Source organism: Carassius auratus, unplaced genomic scaffold (assembly GCF_003368295.1).
Source record: "Carassius auratus strain Wakin unplaced genomic scaffold, ASM336829v1 scaf_tig00037534, whole genome shotgun sequence".
Lineage (NCBI taxonomy): Eukaryota > Metazoa > Chordata > Actinopteri > Cypriniformes > Cyprinidae > Carassius > Carassius auratus.
The window spans coordinates 6,641-24,800 of record NW_020526388.1 but is presented as its reverse complement, the minus strand read 5'-3'; the positions used below and the strand labels follow the sequence as shown (position 1 = coordinate 24,800).

At 33.9% G+C, this 18,160-nt stretch overlaps 1 protein-coding gene across 2 annotated transcripts; it reads right to left on the bottom strand.

Moving 5' to 3' along the window:
- Positions 1-97: 97 nt before the first annotated feature.
- LOC113083291 (protein shisa-like-1a) lies at positions 98-17,254 on the bottom strand. 2 transcript variants are annotated; one of them, XM_026254438.1, is made up of 4 exons: positions 17,062-17,254; positions 13,147-13,360; positions 9,151-9,480; positions 98-1,151 (listed from the first exon to the last, which is right to left on the bottom strand). In XM_026254438.1, coding segments are annotated over exons 1-4 (612 nt in total). In that variant the 5' UTR covers positions 17,129-17,254; the 3' UTR covers positions 98-1,150. The 2 variants fall into 2 exon arrangements, with proteins under 2 accessions (XP_026110223.1, XP_026110222.1); XM_026254437.1 differs by lacking the exon at positions 98-1,151 and having other exon boundaries at positions 9,147-9,480.
- Between the last annotated feature and the right edge of the window lie 906 nt (positions 17,255-18,160).

The following is an 18,160-nucleotide window of genomic DNA, read 5'->3' as shown; positions in this document are numbered from 1 at the left end:
GTTACTTAGAATGTTAAGAGGACATACTAAAGTAACATTCACATAATGTGTGGAAATTTATAAAATGTAATATTCCCTTAATGTTCACATAACAGTAACTACATTTTTGAATGTTGAGATAATATGCAGAAATAACATGTTTATGGGAATGCTAGCAAAGCATTCTAAGAACATTGTTAGCTGGGTAATGCCTTCCTTACAAAATCAAGGTAAACAAAGGGAATGTAAATTTTTTCTTCTTTGCTGACATTTCTGTAAGTGTGTGACTGTCTGCTTTGTCATGTTCAATGGAGTGTGCAATCTTGTTTTTATTTTGGCATTTCACTCAGAAACTAAAGTCTAAATGAACTCAACCGATCAATATCAATAATAGAGTGTGTACCGCTGAACAAAACCTCTTCAGGTCTCAAAACACCCTGACAAACATACACAATGAACTCTACAGGCCATGAAACAAAATGTGTGGGGTGATTAAAAAAAATGCAATTTAACACAATTTGCTACCTCACTGATTCTTACAGATGAGAAAATGTCAAATCACAACAGTAGTCAAAAACAGACATTCACCATACTATTTCATTTCACATCTTCACTGCAAAACCACCCACGACATGTGAGTTTTGATATTTACGCAAAAAGGTCATTAAACTTCTAGTATTGAGTTATGAGAGTGCTTGGATCTTTTAAATGATGTTTGACGTCTTCATTCATCACTCAACGTTTTCCCTGACTACGAATAAATAAACCGACACTGCACAGTTACAGAGAGTTTAATCCAGACCAGCTCACAAAATGGTGCAGAAACGGCTACATAGGTCCTCCAAAGAAGTCTTGGGTGAGTTCTGTGTCTATCGAAGTCCAGTTTGGTCTGAAGTCTGGTTCTGGAGTTGCACAAATCTCGCTACAGCTGCTCTTCAGAATGTCTTGTTCCACCACTGGACCATTTCCAGTTGGCTCTGAGTTGAGGTTCTGGGTTTGTCGAGGGGTTGTTGGAGGTTGTGCTCTGTGAGATTTGGGCCACATCGAGAGGCTTGGGGCCAATGGGCCCCTGTGACATGTAGGTCCATGTGGCAGGGGCATGTACTACACTTCCCACAATGCACTTCCTCACCAGGGGACTCCAACAGTTGTTCCTTGCATTTGGTCAGTCTCTGTTTAAAAAAATAAATAAAAAGGAGCATAAGGCATTGATTAGTAAAAAAATGGAACAAAAACTGGTTATAATGAAATGTTATAAAAAATTTAATTATAATATTCTATTTGAATATTTTTTTCAAATGTAAATAATTTAAAGAAATTTAAGTATTAAATAAGTATATAATTTAAATTTGTGATGCAAAGTTGAATCATTATTCATCATTACTTAACATTATATTACATCCATTCAGCATCATTACTTGTCACATGATCCTTCAGAAATAATTCTAAAATGCTGATTTAGTGCTTAGTTATTATCAGTTATTGATGCTCAACTATTAATAATTGTTCATATTATCAGTGTTGAAAATAGTTTTTTTTCCGCTGAATATTTTTGCTCAGGGTTCTTTGAAGAATGGAAATTTCAAAAGAACAGGACTTATTTGTAACAGAAATCTTTTTCAACATTATAAAAAAAACATTTGTTTTTCATCAGACTACGTTCAAAAACATTTAAAAAATTTTAATTCCAAACTTGACCGGTAGTATATATTTTTAAACCGTGTAAGTTTTTGTTCTTGGATTAATCTGTGACCAATAATAGTGAGAAAATGCATCTGTCCACTAACATAGAATCACCCATCTGACAGATAATTAGCTCACTGCATCATTCTGTTGCTGGATTAATTTGGCAAGAGCTAGAAAAGACAACTGACTGAAAGCTGACTTGATTTCATTACTATATATAGCATCTTATTACAAACACAAAGATGCACACACCTTGAATAGACCAAGAACTGCCTATTTAGAGAGAAAGAGGCCTCTGCTCGACATTTAAAGTGTATTGATTGCTTTATTTGATGTTTAGAGGTGAGATAAGTGGTGCTGTAGAAGATAAGATGTAAGAGAATGCTCAAGGACAGCTGCAAGGCATCTGTTTAATGGAAAAAAAGTCAATGCAATTTATAAATGAATTTTGAGCACAATATTCATCAAATATTCAAAGTGTAATATGTGCAGAAGCTTTGTCCATTCATGTAACTGGCAAAACATGGCATCCGTGTGTGTGTGTGTCTGAAGAGGCGGACAGCAGAAATGTCACACTCTGTGGCCCGTGTTTGGTACAGCTCTTGGAGCACACGCACTCAAGTGGACATGACAAGTGCAGGTTTCACTGTGTGCTCTTACAGAAATCTGCCCACAGTACAAGAGAGGGAGAGACCGTGAGTTGGCAGACCTTCTCTAATAATACACCATGTGCTGCCTCCAAGATCTTTCTCTGAATCCAGGGTATGTCTCTGGTGTGAAGCAGACATATGCATACCTGACCAGACTAGGGCAGAGTGCATGCTGGGAGATCAGTCCCAGAACAGCAGGAGACTGAGAGGTTAACCAATGCTAACATTAGCACAACAATAACCTAGAACCATCTACATACAGCCAGACACATGCGTGTCTCTTCAGAATTGTATTGCATTTAACAAGTTCCGTAACAATTGATAATGCGATTTAAGTTACCACTGATAAAGTGTATATCTTTAACAAAGCATTCTATCATGAAAAAAGGTCTCACAAACCTTAAGCACAGTATACTGTATAACACTTTATCAATCTGGACAAATAATTCACAGTTCAGTAAGTGAGTCAGATTAATTAAGAAAATGCTCCACCTGGATAAAAAAAATGTTTGTGATTTACTAAAAAAAAACAGTTCAGAAGAGTCAATAGCTTTCACTAGTCAAGATGTGTTTGTGTTTCATTCTAAAATAAGAATCAGCACATAAAAGTCATTAGGTATCAGATTGCATTGGCTGTGCTGTATATTTGTGATTCACAAAAAAAAAAAAACTGACTCAGAGTTATTCTTTTAGGAATCTGACTTTCAAGATTCATTTTCTCTGTAATCGTTGCCCTGAGTGTTTGTGATCCGCTAAAGTACTAGTTCATGAGAGTCTTTCTGTTGGGAATTTGACTCTACTGGTCACACTTTATATTTTTGATTCGTTCTAAAGAAATGACTCATAAGAGTCATTCTTTCTGGAATCTGACTTCACTGGTCATGCTGTATGTTTGTGGATTTGCTAAAAAGAATCAGCTCATGCATCATTCTCTCTGGAATTAGAAATCACTGGTCATGCCACATGTTTGCGATACACTAAAGACCTAGCCCATAAGACTAATTTTCACAGGAATCTGACTTCACTGGTTAATATTTGTGATTCGCTAATATGTACAGACTCAGTCATTAAATCAGAAATTGGACTTCAACAATTGTGTTTAGTGCTTGCAAAAATGAAGCAAAAGAACACATTCACATTTTAAGAATCGAATGCATGTGTGAGAATCGTTGACAGGAACAAACGCCATGGAAATTGAATCTGTAATTTTTTTTTCAACCCTACTTTGAATAACTATTTTAAATTTCATCACATCTGTTTCTCATTGACAGTGATGCATTTAAACTGAGAGTAAAAAAGAGGCAGTTTTGTTAGGAGGAACATCTGAGAAGGAAAGAAAAAAGACCACTGTAATCCCACGTGTGCCATCCAGAGATTCAGAAGAGATTTCAGCAATGTCCTTAAAGCAATAATGAACAAGTTAGCAATAAATGTTTTCTTTTGTGTTTGACAATGTCCAAAAAACCATCAATCTGACATGCTGAGCAACCAGGATCTAATCGCATAAACCATCAGAGAAGCTCAGTGTGTCTTAAGGTGGCAGTGAAATATGGCTCTTAATAAAATGTGTCCTGTTTATAGGCATTTAAAGCTGATTCCCATGCATGACTTGCCAGTCAAACCAGATGTTGCAGAGAGAGCACACAAGATCTTCCCCCATCATTCCCCGGGGCCTCTGCCCTTCTCTAGATCATACAATATAAGAATCAGATGCCATTTAAAGACCATGGCAGTGTTTTCTCAGGCCAGCAGGAGGGAAACGGCACGTAGCCCTCAAATAAAAACACAGTAAACGGGCAAAGAGTGATCCGACCATATAAACGGCTTTATGAATAGACCATAAAGCAGTAATTGAATTCACTTAGTTCTATTTTAGTCAGGGACCTCCATTTGTGGTCGTCTTTTTCTGTTGTTTTTTTTTCTTTCTAACAGATGTTCCCCACTGAGCTGTACTCAATTCTGTAAATTCCAACAATGCTCTTGGGTAAGGGGCTTTAAAGATTTCGACCATCAAACTCTTATGAAAGGCAGTTCATGTCTTCAGCTAGTCCAACAGCATGCGGTGCTTTTTCAGTGCCACTATACACTAAAGAACTAATTTACTATAGACTGCAGAGAAATCAAAACCGGCTTTGTACCTATCATATATAAAATATAATAGTAAATAGTATTTTTATTTTTGTTGTTATTATTACCATCATTATTATTTCTATGTATGTTTATATATATATATATATATATATATATATATATATATATATATATATATATATATATATATATATATATATATATATATTAGGGCTGCTCCGATCATGATCTGCTGATCGTTACGTGCATCTCGTCGTGATTTCACATAGAGCAGCTGTTATTACACAGAGCCGTTGTTAACTGAGAAGATGCGCAAATAAACACTGAAAATGAAGTGGATTTGTGCATCTTCTCAGTTGTCTATTATTATTATGTATGTAAGCATTAATATTTTTATTATTATGACTTGAATCACATACAATAATAAATCAAATACAATTATTTATCTTATCTATCTTTATATAGTTATTATTTTATTGTATAATATATATATATATATATATATATATATATATATATATACACACACACATATATATATATATATATATATATATATATATATATATATATATATATATATATATATATATATATATATATATATATATAAAACGACACAGTTATATGGGTAGAGTTTTTGACCAAAGAGATTTCACACTGGGCGGGGCCACCCAACACACCCACATAATAGAAAACAAGTGATCAACAAAACATCATGTAGTGTGTCAGATGTCATAATTAGTTAAACTTAGATTTACGTAAAGATGTGATTTATCGCTTGAAGCTCTTTGGAGTCGTGTCTGCTTTAAAGCTCACACATGAAATCTCAGTGTCATACTCATCTCGTATTATTTGTCTCACAACAGTTTCAAAGTCTCCACTCGGAGGCTGAAGCTTTCAGAGACTGCTGTGATTGTTAATGAAAGGGTTCAGCACAAATGACAGGCTTAATTAGATAGGGTATTCACTCAGACTAACACGGCTGCAGCGTCTTGCTGACAAACTTGTGTACTGTAAGAGAATAGTGTGTGTCTGTCTGTGTTCCTCCTCAGACAGCACACCCACGGACCAGTCGCTGGAGTTCAGAGTTAGTGGGGTTCTAGCGATCAAATACTTGAAAGACCTGTCAAACTATGTTTAAAGTGATAGTTCACCCCAAAATACAATTCTGTCATCATTTACTCATTTCAGATTTGAATTAATTTCTGTGGGGGCAGAAATCATGGGATTCTGAAAAATGTCAATAAACCCCTTATGTCCCTACACCCTAAATGAGGCTTCTTTTCAGTACTTTTGTGTTGTTTTCCATTACAAATATCTAAACATTACTATATCAAAAACAAAACTCATTTATGCCTAAAACAAGAAAAAAACATCTGCCAATGAGGTAAGAAAAACAACTTTTTAAATTGTTAATTTTATTTTACTTATTGGCAAAAATTTTATTTCAGTTTTTAAGTACAGTATAAGCATACTTAATTTTTTTCAGAAAATAACATTAGATTTATGAATTTTGCTGGTCAAGTAAATGTATGCCATTTGATTTAAGAATGTCTCGATATTTTAACAAAAAAAAAAAAAAAAAAAACTCCACTGAAAGCAAAAATGCTGCACAAACCAACCAAATCTCAGCCAATCAGAACATATCTGAAGACAATACAGCTGTATGAATGGAGTATATTTGAATGGAGTATATTTGACCAATGAGATTTTACTGTGGGTGGGGCCACTCAGCACAGCCACATAAAAACAAACCAATGACAAATATATAATGATTTGATAATTGTTCTAAAAAACAAATGAAAATACAAAACAAGTATTTTTTATTTTATTTTTTTTTTGTAGTGTAAAATGTTTCATATCCAGACTTTTACCCTGAATATTGCATTGTGAATGTCATATTATAAAATGATAGAAAACAATTGAATTCTGGTTGTTTCGCAACAGACAATATTATATTCATGATCTTTCACTCACTAGCCAAATTTCCACTGTCCTGCCAAAAGCAGGCATGCTAGTGCGAGCCAGGGCCAGTCGCTGTCACTTGCAGTGTTTGATCATGCATCTTCGGTGCTTTTTCTTTGGGGCCAATGGCCCGAATTTTTTAGCCCGACAAAAACCTTAGGCCAAAGCGGGCCACCTGGGGCTAGAGTTTTTCCACGTCTGAAGAGCGTCAGAGAAATCAGACTTCAGCTTCTTATTCTCTATCACAATCGTGTATTTATTTATCAACATATTTTATTTGTCAAATGTGTGGTTTCAAGAGTTTAGCTCTGAGTAGCTTATGTCATAAAAATATAATAATGGTTTGTGATATACTGTATGTAGACTACTGTGACTGCAAATAGACAGAAACTTGACTGAATAAGCAGGCTATGTTCTTAACGCTATTTATGTGGAACTAATTTTAAATCCTGATAAATTAATTAATTATGATCAATATATCACTTATTATAGTAAAACATTGATACTTTTGTTACTGAGGGGCAGGTAAAGAGCGGGTTTTAGTGAATCGCAGCGGAGCTTCTGGCCTGACGGCAGAAACACAGTGCTATTTTGGCCTCGTTGATACAGGTTCGAGGCTTTTAGCTGCACCCGGCCCATTTTTAGCCCTGGTGGAAAAGTGGCTACTGTGTAGCAGCTAGGGCTGCACGATATTGGGAAAAAATGACATTGCGATATTTTATTTTTCTGCGATATATATTGCGATATGAAATCTAATCTAATTTTTTCTTACAAAAATTTGGGTGAGCACACTTAGATTCTCATTTTAAATGATTTAAACATCTATGCGCTGTCTTGCTCTCTCTCCCTCACTCTCTCTCTCTTTCTGCCCTGTTCAACTGACAGGACTTAAAAACACATGCAAATGATAAACTTTCACTCTATGATGTTTAAGCTGTGCAATTAATCCGCAAATCACATTCGTCAAGGGCCAGAAGCAGCTGGCCCGTACAGTTAATGAATGATGGATCAACTAGACAGCCTACATCGCACATCCTGCGATGTGACTATCGTGGATTCGTACATCACAATATCAATGCTTAAACGACACATCGTGCAGCCCTAGTAGCAGCATCTGAAAGAAACTGTTAATGTTGAACGACAAATGCTATTATTCAAGTGATACAGTAAATGATGATAAATATAAAAAATAAGATCAGTTAATATGACTCAAAGTTCTACTTCATCATTTACAATTAATTGAAAACAACTGTAAAAATCTAGATGATCTAGACAAAATCATTACTTGAACTTTCCTCAATGAAAGAGGCACTTTATTATATGTATTTTAAGAGTTTGTAGTGAAGGTTTTTTTTATTTTATTTTTTACTTTTTACAATTTTTGACCTGTATATGTCAAAATCAAGGACAGCACTCTAGTAACAGACAAAATGATTCTTGATTGCGACCTAGTTCTCCTAGCAAACGGATCTTGTGTTTGTGTAGAAAAAGGTATTTTTAAAAGTGTTGGATCTGCAGCTCTGGATGATTATGATGCTTTTGGTTCATGGCCAATTATGTGTAATCGTGCTGCACCCCCTGAGAGGATATACACCCGTCAGTGTGAGTAAACTCCTCTAGTGTAGTGTTAAGAATGTGGGGATACATTTACATGAATTGTGCGGATTATGAAAGAGTGTGTTTAAAAAATTTCAGGTTCAGTACAATTTAACCTCAATCCACTATAATAATTTTTGTCTTGTCACTTGTTTTGTTTTTTTTGGTAAAGAAAAGCTAAATTGGAGGTTACAGCGAGATAAATGGAGCCACATTTTTGGGCCAATCAAGGCAAGACACTGCAGGCAAAACCATTGTTTAGTATCATTTACGTCACTTTACTACGAGCCATTCTGACGCTTTCACACAATTACATTCTCCTTTTGCATACATACATTTCTATTCTCACACACATACATTCTCCTTTTGCATACATACATTTCTATTCTCACACACATACATTCTCCTTTTGCATACATACATTTCTATTCTCACACACATACATTCTCCTTTTGCATATGTATTTTAACTCACACACATAGAGTACATTCTTGTTTCACATACATTTGTTTCTGCTTGCATATATGCACTTTTACTTTTCAACACATACATGTATTCTGACTTTGACGCACATATATTTACACTTCCACACATATAGGTATTCTTTATTTATTTTTTATATGCCTACATTCTAACATTCATATACATATTTTGTCACTTTCACATATGTAGGCTTTATTTTTCTCACTTGTATGCATGCATGTCTGATCTTTTTTTATCCATGACTTCCTCTTTAAGCAGGAACTCTCTTTCAAACCAGGAAATACATATGCAAGACTTGCTCAACTCATCCTAACACAACTACTCTACACAATCATGCTATTCAAAGTGAACCTGTTTTCTTTTCAAGTACATTTTTGTATTTTATTTTTAAAATATCGTTTTCCAACCCACTTGTTCTACAGATCTATGTACAGTACAAAACTATGCACTGATCAGGAATTTTCGTGATCGATTCCAATTGCCGATTTTACAATTTCATTTTGTCATTTTAGGGGGTTAGGATTTTTATGGTGTTGCAATGAAGTTGTAGAATTGGATTTTTGGGGAGATTTTTTACTTTCTCGGTAATCAACACTAAGCCACATGTACTTCTGAATGGGCTTAACTTGAACTGAACCCAGAACAGTTATTTTCAGATGCACTCAGTATGTTTCTGTGTGGTTTGCGATTCACTCACCAGGCTGTTGTGGTGTTGTGCGCGGTCTGTGCTGGGCTCTGTGTGTCTCCCATCAGGCTGTGTCTGATCTGACCGCAGCTGTGTTCATGATGTTGCTCTTGAGGTTCTGACGGAGCTGCGGGTTGAGCGGGCCGCCCATCCCTCTCCTCCTGCCCTTCGCCGTGCCACTGACCACGGGCCTGTTTCAGCCAACGGCCACCCAACCCACACTTCTCCAGATAAACCCGGCACACCTCGTAGTTCATGGCTGAGTAATACAGAAAATCAAGCGCTAGCAGCACCATGACGAAGAATCCGTAGATCCACACGCCGATTAATGCAGAGTAATTGCTGTGACAGAGAAAACAGGGACGTATTAGATGCACTTAACATTTTATATGGCCATAAACAAACGTTTTTATGATATACAGTATCAAAAAACCATGCAAAGTGGACGGAAACTCTTTAACAGTATTATTGGTCTTATAAAAACTGAAGTACTTCAATAAATTCAGACTTCATTAGCATTATATGAGCCATTCAGTGTTAATAAACCCTTTTACAGCTCCTTTTGAGTATAAATCCCTGCCAAGACTTAAAGAAAAGTGCAGTAAAAGCAAAACTTTCACTTTTTGATGAAGCACAGGCCTTGTGCTGTCAGACAAGGCCACAACTGACAGGGACAATATTGAGGTCTCGATAATGTATGGTGTTATTAGAGCGGAGAACAAAGGGGAACAGATGCAGTGTGTGTGATATCAGATCTCTTTGATGCTGGTACCCAGAGTCCAACGGTACGGAAGTGAAACTGGATTTGGCGAGTACATGAAGCTGAATTACTGGCTAGTTATAAACTAATTGCAATGTAATACATGCAATAAAAGGACCCTCACTTTTGTATGTGATGTGGAAAAAGATCAAAGAGTTTCAAACGGTCTGCTTAAAGAAAGTCAACTTTCATTAAGCGGAAAATTGATCAGATGTTTATCTAGGTTTCATTGCTTCAAATCCAGAAATATCTGGTGACATACTACTGCCAAAAGAGATTTATGATGACAAAAAGCAAAGTGGGTCACAAAGTTTTTGAAAGTGACTGGCTTTGTCTCATATGATGCAAGATGTTTGCCACACAAATGGTAACAGTATTTAAAACGAAAGTATTAATGTAAAATGTTAAAATGGTTAAATTTGTATTACATTAAATATTACATTTATTAAGCTCTTATGATTTACTGAATTATGAATATTATGCATTATGCAGAATGCAAAATTTTATATTTATTGTATAATAATAATAATAAAAATAATACTGGTGACATACTACTGCCAAAATGGATTTAGGAGGAACATCATATGTGACTGGCTGCTTCATATGATGCAAAATGTATGCCGGAAATATTATGAATTATAGATTTACTACTACTATGACTAATGTCAATATAATGTTTTACTTTTTCTGTGGCAAACAGTGCACGGCATTGTGCCTCTATTTGTGTGAAATATTGATTTAATATTTCTAATAATCAGCGCTTGACATTAACTTTTTTGCTTACCAGCCACTGTGGCTGGTGGTTTTCTAAAATTACTAACCACTCAGCATTTCCACTGGGCACAATTTTATTTGACTTTTATTTAACTAAAAGTTACTGCATACTAACATTTATTTAAATTGATTTCCAGGGCTTTACTTGTGCCTAGTTAAAGGACATTTTTCCCTAACCTTGTTAAATGTGTGCAGCATATTCCATATCAAATTCTTATAAATCATTAATAATTTCACTTAATATAGTAAGACACTGTAGGGCCGTTCAGATGGCTGATTCATTCAAGCAGGGGCACAGCAGACTCGGGGGACGATCTTTGGAACTATTTTCGTTAACCAATTTGAGCAAAAACTGTCAACACTGACAATGTTGTACTAAAATGTATATTAACTAGGCTACTCGTTTGAACCTTTGAACCAGTTGAGGAACCCTTGCGCTTGCATAGTAAAAGTATAAACTGTGGGGAAAAAGGCATTTTAAACCTTATTTTGGAGCAAAGTTATAAAAAAATTTCAGTGATTTTTTTTTTTTTTTTTTTTACTGCTGTTTCTATAAAAGCAGTTTTTATGTCGCGGTGACCAGTAAAAGTGCAGTTTTGACTCTCTGCCCATTCGTTTAGATAGGAGCCTGGTCTTGTTAGTCTGAAATAGCTGCCCGGAGGCGTTGCCAAGATGGCGCCCGAGTGGCACGACTTGCCTAAAAGGACTTTGGCCATAATCACAGACACTTATCATGGGTTGTTGATGTCGATGTGGCTTTCCTTCATTTTAACCTGGACTCACAATTGCTTGATGCACAATAACTCAAATCTGCACTAGATATGCTTTTATATGCCGAAACATCCAAAGATGCGGGTTCCTGTCCTCTTGGGTGGTTTAACCTTAGGCCATCAGTAAATATCACTGGCTACATCCTGCTGACCACAGATGAGAATGAAATGGCTTCCCACAAGGACGGCCGCACTTTCAGGATCTTCATCCTGCCTGAGAGCGCAGCAGCACACCGCAGCCTCAGACATTTCCACATCATTAGCTGTCATGAGTGTGAGGCTGGTACCCTGATCTGAGAGCAGTTAGTACTTTCAGTTAATATTTGATGAGAATGGAAGCATTTCATAGCGTCAACAAGTAAACAGAACTGGTGCGACATCAAAAAAAGAGAAAAAAGATTTGGCTTTTATGATCTGTCAAAAAAACTTTCACATGCAGCGCTCTGGAATACTTGATTCAAGTGGTCATTAGCATTATTCTGATGTCAGTTATGTATAACGACGACCTTGACACAGCTGCTCTATTTTGTCACTTCATAATTTAAACTCAAATTAATATTTCATAATTTAAGCAGTATTTCTGAAATATCTGGTGCTCTGGAGCCATGAAAATGCATGCATAAATACATGAATTGATAAATGGTAAATACATTTTCACAAATATATAGATTTTTTTCTTATTTTATATTTACCCCAAATATTTTAAATATTTAAATATGATTCATATTGTAATGAATATTAATTTACAATATGATCCATCAAAGTGTGTTGGGAATTGTAGACTGAATATATTAATTTTTGTTTCAGTGACAATTAAAATTTAACATTTTTTGATAATATTTTATATTAAAACAAGAAACAGATATTTTTAAATATCTATCAATATACGTAGTATATAGTAGATAAACATTTAAATGACTAATATAATATTATTATTTTAAATATTAATTTAATTAGGCTTTTTTGATGTATTTAATTGTCAATAGTATGAATTATTGGTTGTTTATTATTTGATATAATAATAATATTAATAATGATAATTGTAAACTGGTGACATAAAACTGCCTAAACAGTTTAATGAGGAACAAAAACAAACTGGGTCATAGTATTTTTGTTAAAATGTCTGGCTTTTATCATATATGATGCAACATTATCCAAAGATCAAAAAACAAAAATGAGTACTATGATAAAACTTATTCCATTTGAGACTATAAAAAAGAGAAGCTAACTAATATCTACTGTATGTACCTAGGTACATGATATATAATAACTAATAACTACAAATGTGATGGACGTTTTGTACAATATGTAGTATATATCATGTAATAATAATGCTATGTCATATCAGAACCATCAAATTATGTTGGCCTTTTTCAAATGAAGTTCTTAGTATTTTTTTTACAGTACCATGTTGAGATCACATGACCAGCCGTACATGTATACTATACTACTCACATGTCTATAACCCTTTACTTGTTTGGACACACTTGTTGGGGCAAAAGGATAATATCTGAGAAATAAACCTGCCACTGGTAACCAGATTCATTTTGTGTGTGTGTGCTGTTGCAACCAGGCTTTTAGTGTCAGTAGAAACTCCAGGATCACTGTACTGAATCATAACATAGAAATGACTTGTTGAAACTTTTCTCCGGTTTAAGGATCTGGAGTCAGCACTGTGTTTGTAGTTGAAGGCAGGAGACTCACTTGTGAGCGTAGCCGTCTGGAGACGTGGTCAGGTTGACCTGCATGACTGTTTGAAACTCGGTCTCGTTGCAGCAGTACTTGAAGGCCGTGTTGTTATGGTGGCAACAGAACATGTACGTCTTGTTGTCCGAGAGACGAGGACAGTGAAATCCAAAGTGGTAGCGCCCCTTGTGATCGGTGTAAGGCTCACACACCCGAAAGTGAGCAGAGAGAGCTGTGTGGAAGACAATCATAAACAGGACAGTGAGCGTGATATGCAGGGATGCCAGGATTTCACTTCAAAACCCGCCCAATTGATACTCAAAACTAGCCCAGTTTGGTTTACAGGGAGTCCCCAGGTAAAAATCATGTTCAGGGGGGGTCAAATACACTCTTTTTGGCAGGGTTCCTCTGGTAAAATTCATATTTTAGGTGCTATACGCTATTAGCATCGCTTCAACCCGCTGACATGGAAAAACAACCCGCGGCAACATTATTAAAGTAGCCCTATTCTGCAGGAAAACTTTAGATTTGGCAACACTGGTGATTATGAGATAGTAAACTTATCTAGTCTTTGTTTTTTGTTTTTTTAACCCTATATACTTTCTGGAAGCATGTTCTCTTATTGTAAACAGTTTATCAGTGCACACCACTATACTATACTATACTATACTATACTATACTATAATATAATATAATATAATATAATATAATATAATATAATATAATATAATATAATATAATGCCGTAGTACAGAAGATAAATGAATTGCAAATATAAGATATGAAGTCAAATTCTAATAATAATAATTAATATGTAATAAATGTCACATTTAAGATTTAATATAATATTGTGTATATTAAATATAATATTAAATTAAATTATATTAAAATTAAATTATATTTAATATAGTTAAGATATAAAGTCATATTTAAGATAACATTAAAATAAATAATATAAGGATCACAATATAATAAAATATAATAATTAATATAATATATATAAGGATCACAATATAATAAAATATAATAATTAATATAATATATATAAGGATCACAATATAATAAAATATAATAATTAATATAATATAATATAAATAAAAGTATTATTATATTTGTAATAGACATATACTAAATATTTTATTAAAGATATATAATAATAATAAGTATAAATATATATATATATATATATATATATATATATATATATATATATATATATATATATATATAATTGTAAATATAAAATCATAGGTAATCTCATATTAAAGATATAATATAATATATAAGACATATTGTGGAAGTAAAAAGTAAATATAAGATCTATATTTTTAAGAAACTAAATAGATATAATATAATAATACAATTAATAAATATAAACATAATAATATAATAATACAATAGAAATACAATGAATTGTAAATATAAAATTATATGTAATAAATATCATCATGTCATAAATGCAATTAAGCCACAGCGTAATGTGTTTTGTTGCATACATTCAACTAGCAACTCAGTATGCATTTCAGTGAGTTTCAGTTATAATTCCCCCTGAATTAATGACCATCTGCACATTTAGTGGACCTCTCAGAAACTGGATGGTGTTCTGAAGCAGAAAAACTTTTCTCACTGGTCTGAGCACGGCACAAAAGCAATGCTGCAAGGCGTGTTTTTAATATATGACAGTCATAGTTCTGCTTCATTATTCATCTCTGAACTCAAAACAGAGAGTGACAGTGAGGTCTGGGCGACTAACCCATGTTGACACGATTCCCCCTGAACTACTCAAACTGAACCAGCAGACCACAGACGTCAAAGAGAGACTACTTTTCTTGCTGCCGCACCACATCTACTTGTTCTGAATCTCAATCACCGAGAGTTGGTGGTGCAGACATACTAAACAAAACTCAACCTGATTTGTTTACAAGCAAACATCGTCGTGTTCGCCTGAGGAGGTAGCCATAGCAACAGTATGTTAAATACAAAGTGAAAAACAAACATCATATTTCACTTGGTATTAAAATTCACTTCATATTATTGGCATGTCATAAAACTGTCCTTACAGACTTAAAGTAAGTTAACACTTCTAGTGAATATAGTGATCTAGTGAAGATGTACACACACACACACACACACACACACACACACACACACGTGTTTGTGTATGTTTTCACTAGAACATCACTACATTCACTCAAAGTGTCACTCTCTCTATATAATGCAGCTTTAAATGTGTATAATTTACTTTTTGAACATAAAATACAGTAATGACTATCGTGCATTTTTATCATCCTTTACAGAAAATAAGTCATTCAGAGTATATCAAAAAATATGCAAAATATAAATCTGCCATATTTAGAACCAGAATAATTCGATGGCATTAAAAGACTTTTAAGGATTACAGGATGTCTTGTCTTTGATCCATGTATATTTGTGTGTATATGTTGTTTTAAAATGTAATGAAATATGTGATATTTTAATGATATTTTGTGTTCGTGGTTGTTTGTTTTTCTTGATGATTTTCTCGTTGCTGTCCAAGGCTTTAGATTCTGCTGCAGAGTGAATGACTCACGCTTGTCTTTAATAATTAAAGAGGTTTTTTGATTTGATCCAGCTTTATGACCTGTAATCTCCCACAATCTCGCACCCGATCAATGTCTCCCAGCGGAGGCAGAACTCACAGTGAGACACAGATGGACAATGGAAGAAACTAATTGGACAGCTTAGAGATGCTGGGAAAAGAAGGCTGTATGAGAGCGGTAAATCTGATAAGAGGATGTTTCTTCATCTACAGGCACCTTTATGTCCCACGGGTTGATTATTGAAACAAATGGGTTTCAACTCTGTTGTGGTCACTTGAAATCTGTCTTGAAATATGTCTTTATCATTTAGTTTCCCAGTTTAATGTTTAACCTCTTTTTCCCATTGTAAAAATATGAATTACTACATTTTAAAAACTATAAGAAGAATCAAAATAATAAGAATTTTTTATATGTTTTTAAATATATGTATATTAAATATAAATGATAAATAATAATAATTTTTTTTAGTTAAATCACAGTAAATATTCCAATTTTATTTTATTTGTTCATTTTAAATAATTGTGTTTGCACAAATTATGACTGTCAATTTTCTCATAATAAATTCAATTGAAAATTAACTCAATTAAATATTAAATTAAAATATTATACAACAATTTAAAAGGATCCAGAATTGTAAAAGTAATATGTGTACTATTTACAGTACATAAACATTTAAACAAACTCAAACCAAAAAAAATTATATAATAAAATGTTTATATTTACTGTGCAATTTAATTTAGAAATAATTAAATGTTTGCGAAAATCATCTGCCAGTTTGCACCTAATAAAGTTAAATGCTCTTATTAAATTTTAAATGTAATAAATTAAAATATTATTAAATAGTTATCCAAAAAAAAATGAAACTAATATGAAGCAAGTGTTTAATCGTGCATTTCCCATGAAAACTTTTTAATTAGTACATTATTAACTAAAATCAATACAAATGAAAGTGAAAAATTTACTATGATTCAATGAAAAAAAAAATAATAATAATATTTTTTTTGCGCAAATTATAACTGTCAATTTGCACCTATAGTAAAAATTATATTAAATATATTTTTTATATTTTTTATAAAATTACGTCAATTAATGTGTATATTATCAAATCATTTAAAATAATCCAAAAATTTGGAAATATCATATTTGTGCATATTTACAGTATGACCAATAAATTTATTAATTTCTGATTCTTCACAGTTCCCAAAATACCTACAGATGAAGAAATTTCCATGTGCTTTTGAACTGTCAGTTTTTGATATTTCTAAGAGTCTCTCTGTTTGCTTCTATCAGCAGAATTCAGACGTGTGTATAACGAACGGCGGTTGTGTGTGTACGTCCAAACGAAACCATCTCACCTGTAGTAGACAGAACCAGGAAGATGATGGTCAGGATGTTGATGGAGGGATGATTGGTGACACTCATCTTCTTGTCCTCCCTCAGGGGAGGATGGAGACATGAAGCCTGACAGCTTCAGCTGCTTCCAGATGTCATCTTTATCTCCAGCTTCTGTTCATGACGCGACAGTTTGCCAGCACACCTGTAGCAGAAGAGGGCAGGTGTTATGATCACACCAAGACATCTGTACAGTAAGATCTGTCACTGCTCGTGTCTTCTTCAGTCCGAGATTGAGCAAATCTACCCTTAGAGGCTCACCTTCCTACATAGTTTATTTCCAAACCAAAAAACTGACAGAATTCAAAGCCAGAATGCCTTGAAAATCTGGTGTAAGAACACAAATTTCACCAATAGGTGACATGTTGATTTAAACATGAAGTAGAAAGACTGAAATCGTGTTTTCTTGGAAAATGCCTCTCCAAAGAAGTAGAAGGGAAAAAAACTTGCAAAAAGTCATTTTCCAAACAACAGTGGCTAATTTTTTTTTTCACATTTTTGAGGTTCTTACAAGTAAAAGTTGACATAGTTGGGTAAATCTGGAAAAATTGGTGAACAGAAACTACAACAAATATCAGTTTTGTGTTCCCATTATCCTCCCAATAGCATTCCTATGGCTTTCCAAAAGAGGAAAAAAAATATTGAATTCTGATCAGAAGAGAGAAAATGTCAGATTTGCTGTCACTCCATCACCTATCTATTAGAAACATACCTTCACCAGTTTTCTGACAATTATAAAACCAAAAAATAGTTGTATAAATGTACATTACATTTTTAAACAATAACAACAACTGTATGATGTTAATAACTATGCTAAATGACTTCTAATTAATGTGTGGCTGATTTTGCAAGCGTTTAAAGTAGAATCACTGCTGTTATCTGCATGCTGTGATCGTTTATTTTGTGCTGGTGAAGGATATAACATTTATTTTTGCAACTGTTTGGACCCAGACACATTTGTCCTTTCCGTCTGCGTTTTGCTTTTCCAAATTCATGCTCTTCCTTGTCGTCTGCGCATCGCGTTGTTTTGTGGACGAGGGCGGATCTGAGACGAGGTGTTTT